Source organism: Pipistrellus kuhlii, unplaced genomic scaffold (genome assembly GCF_014108245.1).
Source record: "Pipistrellus kuhlii isolate mPipKuh1 unplaced genomic scaffold, mPipKuh1.p scaffold_m20_p_1, whole genome shotgun sequence".
In the NCBI taxonomy this organism is placed as follows: domain Eukaryota; kingdom Metazoa; phylum Chordata; class Mammalia; order Chiroptera; family Vespertilionidae; genus Pipistrellus; species Pipistrellus kuhlii.
Window position 1 is genome coordinate 19,765,069 of NW_023425404.1, and position 13,996 is coordinate 19,779,064.

General features: G+C 42.0%; 1 protein-coding gene across 1 annotated transcript in view; it reads right to left on the reverse strand.

Moving 5' to 3' along the window:
* SYNE2 (spectrin repeat containing nuclear envelope protein 2) overlaps positions 1-13,996 on the reverse strand; it is a 304,600-nt gene that overhangs the window by 167,123 nt on the left and 123,481 nt on the right. Inside the window, exons 29-34 of the mRNA XM_045579886.1 lie at positions 13,201-13,351; positions 11,958-12,568; positions 8,744-8,923; positions 7,108-7,258; positions 1,522-1,680; positions 372-533 (exon numbers count right to left, since the gene is read on the reverse strand). Of these exons, the coding sequence (XP_045435842.1) occupies positions 372-533; positions 1,522-1,680; positions 7,108-7,258; positions 8,744-8,923; positions 11,958-12,568; positions 13,201-13,351 (1,414 nt within the window). The remainder of the gene's footprint in view (positions 1-371; positions 534-1,521; positions 1,681-7,107; positions 7,259-8,743; positions 8,924-11,957; positions 12,569-13,200; positions 13,352-13,996) is intronic.

Sequence of the window (13,996 nt, forward strand, 5' to 3'; positions counted from 1 at the left end):
TTAATAACAATGTCACATGCAAGTTCATCCTACTATGTTCTGACTATACTTACAATTGGAACAAATATTACATTTTTAGTTAGACACTCATGAAAATAAATGAATGTTTCCCATGTAAGGTCAATTTCTCCCACATAAGTTCATTTGATCCAGGAATCTGTGAACCCCAGATTAATATTATTTGCTAACATCTTCCCAGATATCATAAAGGAAACAACACAGTTCAGGTCCGACTCAAGAAATAATTAAAGAAATAAAAGATTTCTTCATGACTTTTCTACCCAGCTTAAAGAAAGCAAACTCATTATTAAAATGTCAACAGTGTAAAAAAAAAAAAAAAGAGCAGCCGTGTTCTTTCTCTGTTCAATTACCGTCAGCATATCTCTTTCCACTTCAGTGAGTTGATGTAATTCCATTTTCCGAAGAACCTTTTCAGTCCACTCATCAATGACATCTTTTAAGCTAAAAAGTTTGTCCCATAAAGCAAGAGCTCGACCCAGATTTTCATAGTAGTCTTCTGTCTTCTCATTTATCTACATTAATTATTAACGTATAGAAATAACACATTTAGTAGGAAAAAGTATGAAAACCATTGTTTCAGTCAAACACTACTTTTAAATAAAAATTTAGTTTACCTTTACTGGCTATTTTGCTTTATTAGCCAACAAAAAAAAATTAGCTTTAACATATCATGTACTTCTCTTTTCTACAAAAAAATCTCTTAGTTGATGTGCTGCAGGTTATACGCAACGAAAGCAATATTCTTCCCAATTTCTAAACCATAATAAATAAAAGTTGCTTTTAAAAACCCAGATAAAAATATAACACAAATTCTTAATTTGTAATTCGTAAAAGATATCATTAGTTCTCAACTAAAAATGTGTTAAATAAATACATAGTTGAACATCAATATCTTTCATGAACGAGGAACATAATTACTAGTTTATTTTAAATATGTTGAGCTTGGATTTTTATACTAGGTCCTCGGGATACGTCAGATATCCGTTCCTACGGTGCTAACGCAATTTTCGCCATAAGTCGGAACCCACCTACATAAGCACCTACGTCACTCACGTGGAGCACAGACACAGCAGTAATCAAGTGAAACAGTAAAAAAAAAAAAAACTTAAACGAAAGGTAAAAATTTCTAACCTTTATTTGTGGTAAATAAATAATTAAAAACATAAGGCACATATGTACATATGTCAAAATGACGGACACTTTTTTTTTTTTAAATAAATAAATGGGAGATGGCAATGTAACCACAAAACGACATTTGTCGAGTCCAACATAACCCGAGGACCACCTGTAGACAGTAACTTATAGACCCATTTGTTAGCACTGCCAAAAACTCTGGATGTTAAGATAATTCCTAAGTCACAAACTTTATATTATTTGGACATTTTTACCATGAGTATTTTTGAATTTTGTTATCAGATCAAACACAGTAAAAGATACAACAGAAAACGTCAATATAATTGCTACAGAACAGAATTTCTAGTCAATTAAATTATCACTTACATCAAGCCACCTGTCCACAATAACGTTAGCCTCTTTTTCAAAAGGAGGCTCTTCAAAGGTTCTCATTTTATTTAGATGAAATTGTAGATTTTTGCAGATCTGGTTAATCTTGTCAACAACTTCTGAATGTTCATTAAATTCTTCTTTGACAATTTCAATCTGTAAAAAATTTATAAAACATGTTTTGATCTATTGACATAGATGAACTGGTAAGAAACGTGATTTCATTATTAGTTTTTATTGTCCCACTTTTTCAATGAAAAGTGTTTACAATCCTAACCATCTGATTTAACAATAATTTTACACCCAACTTTCTTCCTACTCTGCATGATGGAATATGATCTAAAATCATATGTGTGTGTTTTTTTATCTATGAGAAATATTATTATACCAAAAAAGAAGCATATCCATGCAATGGTAAAGAAAACTGGGTATAGATTCCATCAATAGAAATCATCTTTATATGGTTGAAGAAAAAATGTTCTCATCTGAATAAAATACACAGAACTCTAAAAGATCTTTAATATAACTTCCAGTTTAATCTTTTATGATTCTAACTCCAACTTCATTTCTAACACAGAAGCTGAGACACTTTTTTATGAAAAGGTGATGATCTTTAAAATGAAATTTGAGTGTTGATTAATGTATTCTTACTGTTTCACTCAATTTACGAATCTTACACCAACATTTTTAATAACTAGATAAAATTGAGAAATAGATTTCTCATGAACAAAAATCTAAAAAGTACACACCCTATAAAGACTTCCATTTCTGGGAATATGGAGTAGACATACTTTTCCCTATTCTTCCCACTAAGTACAATTAAAACCCCTGCACATCATACACAAAACTAATTTAAGGAGACTGGGAAGTGGTGAGTTTAAGAAGGAAGGGTGGCTGTGGACATCAGCTCCTAAGGAACAACCTGGTGGCACACTCCCTGCCTTAACTGAAGGTTTGTTCAGTTAAATAAAAAAAACATACACACACACACACACACACACACACTGGCCAATGTGGCTCAGTTGGTTCAGCATCATCCCATAAATCAAAAGGTCGCCAGTTCAATTCCTGGTCAGGGCGCATGCCCAGGTTGTGTGTGGGTTTGATGCCTGGTGGTGGTGCATATCAGAGGCAACAATCAATGTGTCTCTTCCTCATGTTGATGTTTCTCTCTCTCTTTCCCCCCTCTCTCTTCCTCTCTCTTTCAAAACGTCAATAAAAACACATGTAAAGTATTAAATTAGGATGGATGTACTCATCCTAATTTTCATCACATTCAGAGAACTTTGTTGTTAAATTGACACAGGCAGGTAAAGAGAAGAGACAGCAGGAGAGGGTACTTTTGCACTGACAGGAACTGCAGGTTTTGTTCTGTGATGAATGGGAGGGGGAGAGAAAGAAAGCTAGGTCCCCTCTGACATTTCCCAAACTTTAATAGTCCCCTGACAGTTTAGCTTGCTAGTCTTACTCTCACACTCTTTCATTAAAGAGAGTAGAAACTTGGTACCACGTCCTAGATAAACATCCAGGTTTCTATAGCTTTGGAGGACAAAAGTTCTCAGTGGTATCATTTTCAGCCACTGAGCATCATGACAATGCATGCCACAGAAATGGACTGTTTCTGAAGACAGTACCCAGGTCATCACAAAACTGACCGAAAGTTGTGTTAACGATCAGTAGCACTACAATTTGCTTTTATCCGGTCATTTGAAAACGTGTCTGAGAACAAAACTAAACACCAGTGTACCAGAACTTCTATGTCTTCCATGCTAAATAATACGTTATTTCAGCAAATATACAAATTACATCTAGACACCATGTTAGATGTAAGATTCTCAGCATAACAAATTTTTTTAATGCCTGGACTTTGATATTTAAAAATTAGTTATTTTATTAATTTTATTTTTTTAAATATATTTTATTGATTTTGTACAGAGAGGAAGGGAGAGAGATAGAGAGTTAGAAACATCGATGAGAGAGAGTCATCGATCAGCTGCCTCTTGCACACCCCCTACTGGAGATGTGCCCGCAACCAAGGTACATGCCCTTGACCTGAATCGAACCCGTGACCTTTCAGTCCCCAAGCCGACGCTCTATCCATTGAGCCAAACCGGTTTTGGCTTATTTTATTAATTTTAAAACAACCTTTTGTTGAGAAGGGGTACAGATGAAGCAAAGTTAACCAATTTTTACTTCTGTCATACACATACTTCAAGTATGTTTTCGAGAAAGACACTATTGGGATGATTGAAACACGTCTTTGCAGTCAAACAGATGTGGACTTAAGTAATAATTCTACCGTTCATTAATTAGCCATATAGTTTTTATGTTATTTAATAAGAAGCTCTAAAAAGCTCTTATCCTAATCCCCAATGTAATAGTCTTAGGAGATGAAGCCTTTGGAAGTAATTAGGCCATGAGGGTGGCGTTCTCACGAAGAGGATTAGTGCCCTAATAAAAGAGACTCCAGAGAGTTATCCTGGCCACCGTGTGAAGGAAAGACAGCCACAGTGTGTGACCTCAGGCCAGGGGCGCTGAAGGTGTAGGATCCTAGCCCAGGAGAGCTGCAGAGGCTCCTGTGGAGAGCCGGTGGGAAAGGGAGGGCCGTCCGGGGGCTGATGTGGCCATCCAGTGGGCTTGGAGGCAGAGCAGCAGGCCCAAGAGGATTTCTCTGAAGCCTTTCGGTTTAATGTTGTTTGCCTTGTTAGGTTTTGGTCTTACTTCTTTCTTCTTTCCCATGTCTCCCTTTTGGAATGGATATATCTACCTGTCCCACCACTGCATTTTGAAAGTATATAATCTGTTTGGTTCATGGGTTAGCTGCTAGAGAAAAAATTTCCCTCAGGATGAAACGTGGTTAGCTGCTAGAGAAAAAATTTCCCTCAGGATGAAACGTGCCTTGAGTCTCACCCACATCTGATTTAGATGATATGCAGATGAGACTTTGGACTTAGATTTTAGAGTTGATGCTGGAGCAAATTAAGACTATGTGGGCTGATGGGATGAAATGAATATACTTTGCATGTAAGAACACAGATTTGGGGAAGGGGGTCAACAGCAAAATGTCATAAATTGTGAGAACTGTCTCCAAAACTGTAAGAAATAAATTTCCATTGTCTCTAAGCCACCCCAACTGTGGTATTTTTGTGACAGCAGCCCAAACAGACCGAGATAACAGCCATAGAGGCACTAAGGATGGCAGAAGGGCCCATACCTGGACTTAGATTCCCACTGAGCGTCATTCAGGAGAGGGGCCACCTGCCTGAAGGTGACGGAAGGAATTTTTCCTGGTGGAAATTACAGGGTTGGTTACACAGTTATGGGTTCGGGAAGAATGTTCACACAACTGAGAAACGAGAACATTTAGAGCTGCAGATAGGCCAAAGGCCAAGTTACCCCAAAATGTGCCTCTGTGGCCCATAGATTATTTGAGCTAAAGTCAACTTCAGCAGAGAGACTCAAGAAAAATTCCTGTCCATCCAATAACTGCCTATATGAACTTGAATTAAAGAGATGATCAGAGACAACCTCTTTTGACCTAGATATCTATAGGGCAGGGTAAACTTCTGGTTACTGAACATCTGCTCTGTGTATCACCCTTTGAGGCCCCCAAGGCACCTCACCCCACCCCTAGCTATGAATGTCCTATACACCCAGTTCCCTTCTTGTCTCTGAACCTCTGGTGCATATGGGGTCGCTGACTCTCTCATGTAGGCCGGGTTCCCAAACAGATGTATTACATTTGTTCTTTTCTCTTGCTCATGTGTCTCATGTCGGTTCGACTATTAGACCAGCCGAAAAAGAAACTTGAGGAGAGAAAAGAGTTTTTTTCTTCCCCCACAACCACAGACACAGTGGCATCATGACTGATGCCATTAAGAGGTTCAGTCCCAGGCATGCTGCTAGGTACTCTACTGATGCTATCATATCTCACCAAATAGGACAGACAGAGCTTTTTTGCAGGTAACAGGATCCAACGTAACAGGACAAAGGTAGGATGCGAGGACTGAGGAGGATTAGCACAAACCAAGAACAGCTGCAAGCAAGAGGGGCTAGATACGTCTGGTCAGTATACAAGACAGGGACTTAGGGGACAAGACAGTGACTAAGGCTGAGACCTTGAGTCTAAAATAAGAGCGCCCAACAGGAAACTGTTGTCAGGGGCACATAGAAGAGTCGTTACGTGAACTGGGACACACGGGTGAGGGGACCTTGCACGGCTGATTGTGCCGGATTCTCTGAGAACCGAGGAAACCACAGCAGCCTTGGGGGATAAGGACGGGAGCCTCCTAGACTCCGAGACCACCACACCCAGAAGCTGCTCTGCTGGACAGGTTGCTAGAGAGAAACTCCAACTAACTATCCACACATGGTGTTGGAGGCCTCCCTCATGGAAAACCAGTCACACCGTCACCATTGGACAACTGGTTTCCATCTAAACAAGACCCTTTCTGACTGGTCAGCCTCAAGAAACTGAGTCTGAGAAAATGGGTCCCTGACAGGGGCTACTCCTCGGGCCTGGCCCTGGCCATGTGCCTGCACCCCGAGAGCCACCGCAGCTTCAGGGACAGGGGTTCCAGATAAAGAATAAATCGTCCATGTAAGCTTCTACTGAGGTTGCTCTCAGCAAGGGGGGAAGTTTAACAGCACTGCTTTCTAACACCCAGCTGGACCGAGCAGCACGTGCTTTGGACTCTCTGATCTCACGTTAGCATCGTGCTCAAAAGCCAGCAGGAAAAGCAACGTGCTGGTGAATAAGCAAACGGGATAGTGTAATCGCCGCCTCCCTTTCTGCCACTCTGATGGATAACCACATAAAATCATAGAAGAGAATGACACCTAGTGTCCAAAAATGTTCATTCTCCTTAGAATAAGAAGTTGTGCTTGGAGAGGCTATGAACACAGGCACAACAACCGCACCTTTGTTGAAAGCAAGTAAGTAAAAAGGTAATTTTCCCCTCTGACCATTAACCTCAGGGGATTGGCCCACTGTCGTCATTCTCTCAAAACGGCAATGAAGTGTCAGGTTGCTTGAGACAGAAGGTCAGTGCTTACTCGGACTGTTACCACCCCCCAGACTCCAACACAGCCACACCGCCAGCGCCAAACCCAGACAGAGGCGGCCCAGCCTCAACCTGGGGGTGATTTTTTTTTTTAACTCTGCTGACATACTCAATAAATTCTTAGCTATTTGGTAAAAAAAAAAAAACACACCACAAAAAACAACCGAAAAAAAACAGTCACTAGGTCTAACTGGTTTGGCTCAGTGGATAGAACATCGGCCTGGACTAAAGGGTCCCAGGTTCAATTCCAATCAAGGGCATGTACCTTGGTTGTGGGCACATCCCCAGTAGGGGGTGTGCAGGAGGCAGCTGATCGATGTTTCTCTCTCATCAATGTTTCTAACTCTCTATCCCTTTCCCTTCCTCTCTGTAAAAAAATCAATAAAATATAAATTAAAAAAACAGTCACTAGTAACTTCTTTAAAACCAAGTTTTGAAAAAGACTCTGTTTATCACTGTCCTCTTTATCGCCAGGCTGGTGAGCAAGGCCTCGGGTTTTTCATTAGGCGCTTGGACTCACCTCTGCTATCCTTTTCCGCAGGTTGTCCTTCCCCATGTACGAAGCCTGGAGGGAGATGACATTCTCTTCTTTTTGAATCAAAGTTGTCAGGACGCTTTTAAAATTCTGATATTGTTTTAAGAGCTCCAAGACGCGTTCACACTGGTCCAGGCTATCAAAAAGGGAAAATGTAAAACAGCTGAGCGTCTGACCGTTCTTTCTCTCTCTCACTATCCTTATAATGACCAATAAGTTACAGAAGGATTTTTTTCTTTTTCTTTTTTTTTAGGATTTTTCTTCTTGACATGGTTTATAATAGCTTTAACAATTGAACCAAAAATGACGGCACATACGTGCCATACCAAGAGGATGGTAAAAACAGCCAGGGACTCGTATTTCCACCCGATCGATATGAAGAAGTCCCTAGATGTAAATTTAGGTTACTTCAGGAAGAAACCTAAATTCCTTGAGGAATTGGCATCTCAATTTCATCCTTAAAGAAAAATCATCTTGAGAAACTGTGCCTCCCTAGAATTATTCTTGGAGATTTCAATACTGATTCAGCAAGGCACAGGTTGTTTATGTCTACGTAACTCGTTCCAGATTTAGCCCATTTAAAAAAGTGTGGTACAGACAATGTGGCAGTTAGGACACCTGGTTTCTCGTTATGCTGGGAACTAATTAGATGTATGACCTTAGGTAAGTTACTTTAGATCTCAGAACCTCAATTCCTTCCTCTGTAAAACTGAAGGATAGACGAGATCCAGTACCACGGAGAGGCTTCATCTTGACTACTACACACTCAGTCCCGGAAGGAAAGCACAGAAAGTGCACTCGACTGGTGTCCGGTGGTGAAAGGACCACTGAGAGCAGAGTTAAGAGGAGTCAGCAGAGAGCCGAGCCACCCAGGGACTGACAGCAGCAATACCTATTTTTTTCCATTCTCATCCAAGGATATCTTTTCCATTGAGACGAGGGAGGGCCGAGGAGAGGGAGAAGAAGAGAGAGAGATACCGAGATTAGAAGATGCCAAGCTGCTGGCTTTAAAGATGGAAATAAGGATTATAGGAGGAAGCCTCCAAAAGACATAATAATAATAATAATAATAATATTTTAAAAATAAAATATAATGACCATATTAGTCATTATAAGGATTCACTCCTGAAGTTTCCAAAAGAAACAAAGCTTGATTTGGAGATTTCTGACCTTCAGAATGTAATAAAAGCTCATGACATGTTTCAGCCACTAAATCCAATATAACCGGTTACAGCAGCAACAGAAAACAAACTCAGGGGAGGGGAGGGTAATGAATAGACTGTGTGTTTGTTAGCCTTCCTTAGATAGCCTGCTCAATTCATTCAAGCCACAACCTGTGATTCCAGGGCTGCCCAGACATTGGCCCAGTGAGCGTCCAGCGCGGAACGCCTGTGTGCCCTCCGCCTTTGTGCCCTGCGCCTGTGTGCCCTGCGCCTGTGTACCCTCCGCCTGTGTGCCCTCCACTGTGTGCCCTCCACTGTGTGCCCTCCGCCTGTGTGCCCTGCGCCTGTGTGCCCTCCACTGTGTGCCCTCCGCCTGTGTGCCCTGCGCTGGGCGCTGGGAACGTGTTGTAACGGTGCCACAGAGCACCCGGCAGAGGCGGGAGGGACGCTGTCCTTACCTCTCGGTGATGGAGCCTTTGGTGCTCTCCCACAGAAGCGCTGTGTTCCGGCACTGCTGGTTCAGAGCTTTTTCTCTGCCGTCTTTGAATTGTGGGAGAGAACTCGCCATTTCCTGCAAGTGTTTCTTCTCTTTTTCATAGTCATCTAGGACCTTATCCAGTCTGATTAACGCCTTTTTTCTTGATTATGAAAGAGAAGAGATTGATAGCCAATCATCAGCCCATTTGACAGGATACAAATGAGGGTAATAGGGGGAGCACACCACCTTTGATTTATCCTCCAGAGGTTTATGAAGACAAAAATGACACATTAAAAATTGCTATTGCAGAGTTCAGAAGGCTCTCTGCATTCCCACTATGCTAATATGGGGTTTTATTAAAATAAATATAGAAAACCAAAAACAGTAACATTTTTCTGTGATGAACACACAAAGGGTGTGTATATGCATGTGAGGAAAAAGAGAAAGAGTAGATGTGCAAAATGAATGGGAAAGAGAGCCTGGTGAAGAGAGAAGCGATAAAAAGTAAAGCACTACAAGGCTGCTAAGGAAGGGGGTGGAGGGTTCGAGGAGGAAGGGAAAACTTGTATGTCCACCCTGTGTACAACAAGCTCTCCCCTATCAAGAAAAAAGAGTCATTTGAGCTAAGAGTATTAAGCTGCAAGCTGATCCTGGAGCAATTAATGCCACTCACCAGGGTCTAAATGGTTTTTATCAGATAGTCACTGTCTCTACTTGCTCTTTTCCAGTTTCTCTCGCGTCCACTCCCATAAGGCTTTCATTCCCCCCAGCTCCTCCCAAAACAGCACGACGAGACCCCCAGGATCCACCTGAACTCATGCTCCCCTCAAGTCCCCACCGGCCCTCACTCGTCAGCAGCATCTGGCACAGGTGCTTACATCCTCGTCCCTGAAAGTCCTCACGTGGCTCCCAGGCCTCTCTTGATTTTTCCTTCCACTCCCCGGACCACGCCTCAGCATCTCTGCCTTGTTCCTCCTCACCGCCCACGGTCCCCTCCCCCAATGTACAACACTGACCTCTCCTCTTGTCTATTTAAATCAAGGGTGGGAAGTGTCCAGCTCGCAGGCCATCGAAGGCCCTCGATATCACTTGGTCTGGCCCTGCCAAGGCATCAGGGGTGAGTTCATTAAATGCTTGAACAAATATAACTTAATTTTTAAGTTGATAAATTTGTATGGCCCACAAATGATGTTATAAATATCCAAACGGCCCTTGGCAGAAAAAAGGTTTCCCACCCCTAACAACTCACTCTGCTACTCATGGCTTTAAAAATAGCATTCCAAAATGCTAGTCACTCTCAACTGCATACCTGTAACCCTGACCTCTCTCCCAACTCCTGATGCCATCTATTTTCAAGAGTCTTACTGATATCCATACGTGAAAGTCAAACAAGTATTTTGAACCTATCATGTCTAAAACTGAGCACACCTGATCTTTCATTCACTACCTGACAATTTCAATCTTGGTCACTTCAGTTAATGGTACCCTCAATCTTTCTTTTACACCCCATGTTCAACAAACTGTGTAGATTCTACCTTCAAGGAATATCCAGAAATCTTAAAACTTTTCATCATTTCACCACTGGTCCACATCACCATCATCCCTCACCTGGATGGATTACTGAACCAAATCAAACTGGACTTCCTGTGTCTTCCCTTAACTTCTAGTTTATACTAAACACACCAGCCAGAGAGAATCAGTTACAACAACACCAATTCATTTCCCTCTGCTCAGCACCCTCCAATGACTCCTCAGTGCCACTCAAAGATAAAGCCAAGCCGGGCTGGTATGGTTCAGTGATTGAGTAGGAGGTCACGGTTGCTCCTGGTCAGGGTACATGCCTGGGTTGTGGACTCGATCCTCAGTAGGAGGCAGCCAATCAATTATTTTCTCATGCCATTGATGTTTCTCTTTCTCTCTCTCCCTTACCTCTTTCTGAAATCAACACACACACACACACACACACACACACACACACACAGAAGACTTTAAAAGAAAAAGGCAAAGTAATCACAGTCCTTTCATGAGGTAAGCCCCATCCCATCAAGTATCTCCCTGACACCCTTTCAAATCTCTGCACTGCACTGCTGACCTCAACTCCGAGCCTCTCCACAGACATGCCAGGCCTACTCTCATATCTGGACTTTGTACCCACTGCTCCCTCCCTCTAGAAGGTTCTTCCCTCAGGTCACTTAGCTAGCTCTCATCCCATGTTACTTACTCAAAGGTCACTTTCTAGTAAAACATCATTAATGACCTTAGTTGAATTGCAACCCTCTTGTCCTTCTTTGCTTAATTTTTCTCCACAGCTTATCTCAGCATCAATATACTGATATCTCACTCCTCCTTCTAGATAATAAGCTCTATGAGCACCCTGGACAGTGTGGCTCAGTGGATCTCGGTTTGGTTCCCAGTCAGGGCACATACCCAGGTTGAGAGTTTGATTCCCAGTCAGATATGCAGGATGCAACCAATCGATGTTTCTCTCTCTCTCTCTCATCAGCTTGCTTCCTATTTCCCTAAAATCAATAAAGGCATGTCTTAGGGCAAGGATTAAAAAATAAAATAGATAAATGAGCTCTATAGGGACAAGGTGTGGCATGTGCATCGGCTACTACTTCTTTCTTTTTCTTAATTTATTTTATTGATGTTTTACAGAGAGGAAAGGAGAGAGACAGAGCGTCAGAAACATCGATGGGAGAGAAACATCGATCAGCCGCCGCTGGCACACTCCCCACTGGGTATGTGCCTGCAACCAAGGTACATGCCCTCGACCAGAATTGAACCTGGGTCCCTTGAATCCGCAGGCCAACACTCTATCCACTGAGCCAAACTGGTCAGGGCAACTTCTTCTTTCTTTATGACCAAATGTGTAGAGTTCCAGTCTTCCCCCATCGAGAGAACACAGTGAATACACTGCACTAGAGCGACTCTGCAGCAACATGTGTACTTTATCCACTCCTTTGTCCGTGAGAATGAAAACTTCACAAAGAAAAGAATTACAGAACACTTTGTAAAGACACAATGTCAACAGGAAGAAAGTTTGCCTGGAAAGGTCTACAGAAAAGAAGGCTGAGCGCTGCCTAGAGTGGGACGGGACATAAATAGACGGGGAGTATTCGTTTCACCTAATAGTTATTTGAAAATATAGGAAAGTGTCACCTTGGGGAGAAACTGATGGCAACAACACTTACCGTTGTTTGACAGCTGGTACCGTCGGATCCTTAAGACCAATTTTACTGATTTGATTCTGCACCTCAAGAATACTTCTCAGGAGTTCGTTATTTTTGAAAATACAAGTGTCTAGTAACTTGTTTTCTTCTGTGAGTTCCTCCTGTCCGTCAGAGCCACAGGTCTCAAATAAGGGTATGGCCAGAGCACTGAGCAGTTTCTCACAGGATGTGTCTTCCCCCCGTTCAGCATCTTTAAAGCTTATATCAAGCATCTTCAAACGTTTATCCAAATGCTTGGCCTTCTCTTTTATCAGATAAATGTCTCCCTCTTTATTTTTTACTGTCAAAGTACCTTCTGGTGCTGCCTGTGCACCTGAGGCTGAAGGGTCTGTGGCCAGCCCACCGGGGAGCGCAGCTGTTTTCAGAGAAGCCAAAAAGTCCTCCAGGGCCCTGAGGGCGTCTCTGCTCCTCTGGATCCTGTGGCTCGTCTCCTCAAGCTGCGATCTGTGTTTCAGGATAATGGTCTGTGTTGCACGTAAGTCAAGCGGGTGTAAGTCCTTTAATGCAGAGTTGCCCAGCTGCTCCAAATTATTACAAATGTCTATCTGTTTTGCTATGGAATCTTGGATATCCTAGAATTAAGGTAAGAAGAGGTGAAAAGGCTGAGGTAGAAAAAAGAACGGCTGCAGGGCAGAAACCGACCTCAAATTACGTAACTAGGTTTGATCTAGAAAACTGCTTCTCAGTTTAACCATGGCTGACAGTTTCAACGTTTTTTACAAATGACCAAACGGCCCAGAGGCTTTACCATCTGATACCCTTCCTGATGTTTCTATCCCCAAAAGCAATATATATATTGCTTCAATGAAAATAATCACAGGTTAAAACTGTTGAGACATCTGTTTATATCTGAAGTCAAAACCTCTCTATTTTGTATTGATGATGGGATCTGGAATAAGTAAACTGTGGGATATGCTGATATATGCATATGAGTCTAGCATGATACTTAAGGTTTTAGTAACTGGAGAGGGCATTCATAAGGAATCCTTCATTTTGAATTCAAAGAAAATATCTTGTTACTCCATAGTACTTCCAAATTTGAAAGGAATTAAAGAGTTGAAAAATAAATAACAAGTATAAGTTATTAAAGATTTTTCTGTCATAGCTTATATTCTAAATACATATCATTGATGCATAAACATGCATAAGCAAATCTCCGAGGAACCGATTATTCTATGACTATCCTGTGAGAACCGGTGTGTACCTTCAGGTTTTGATAAATGCCATCGGCATCGGTGAAGTGAAAGTCTGCAACGGCCACATCATGCAGGAGGAGCAGGTCTGAGCCACAGAGAAGGAGTGATGCCTTCTCCACGGGCACCACGAGCTGCAGCGCAGTCTCCAGAGACTCCATTCTGGGTGCAAAAGAAACCAGGTGTGAGGGGGAGACAGAGACGAAAGATACCATATGAAATACACTGATGCCTCTGATGTCTTAACCAAGAACAGGAAGTAACTGTCCAATAACAATACATGCCATGATAGGCACAGATCATCACATCAAAACACAAACCCAGCGATCCAAAAGTGCCAAAGAATGAGTCGTTTCCTATACAAGTATTCTTACCAGCTAAAGGACACACCACACTAAACGAAAAACTGTAAAATACAAATTACTGAATGCCATTTAACGCTGCCTTGATGACAAAGAAACCTCATTATGAATAATAATTATGTTATTCATGAAAACATGCTATAGTTCCAAGAACAGGCTCTACTAATAATAAACTGGGTAGTTAACGTAGATTCTTGGTCTCAGTTTCCTCCAAGGTAAAACAGGGATATGTACTGGGGAAACACATCCTATGTGTAAGGCTAATGGTGGCACTCTCGTTTTGGAAATAAGGAAATCAAGGCAAAGAGGTTATGCAGCATGGCCAAACTCATGCACAGGGCGGGGAGTGGGAGGAGCATGATTTTAGAACTCAACAGACTTTAAATTCCACCGGAGGCTCTGGCCAGCAGAGTGGGTTGGTTAGGCTATTTAACCTCCCTATCAG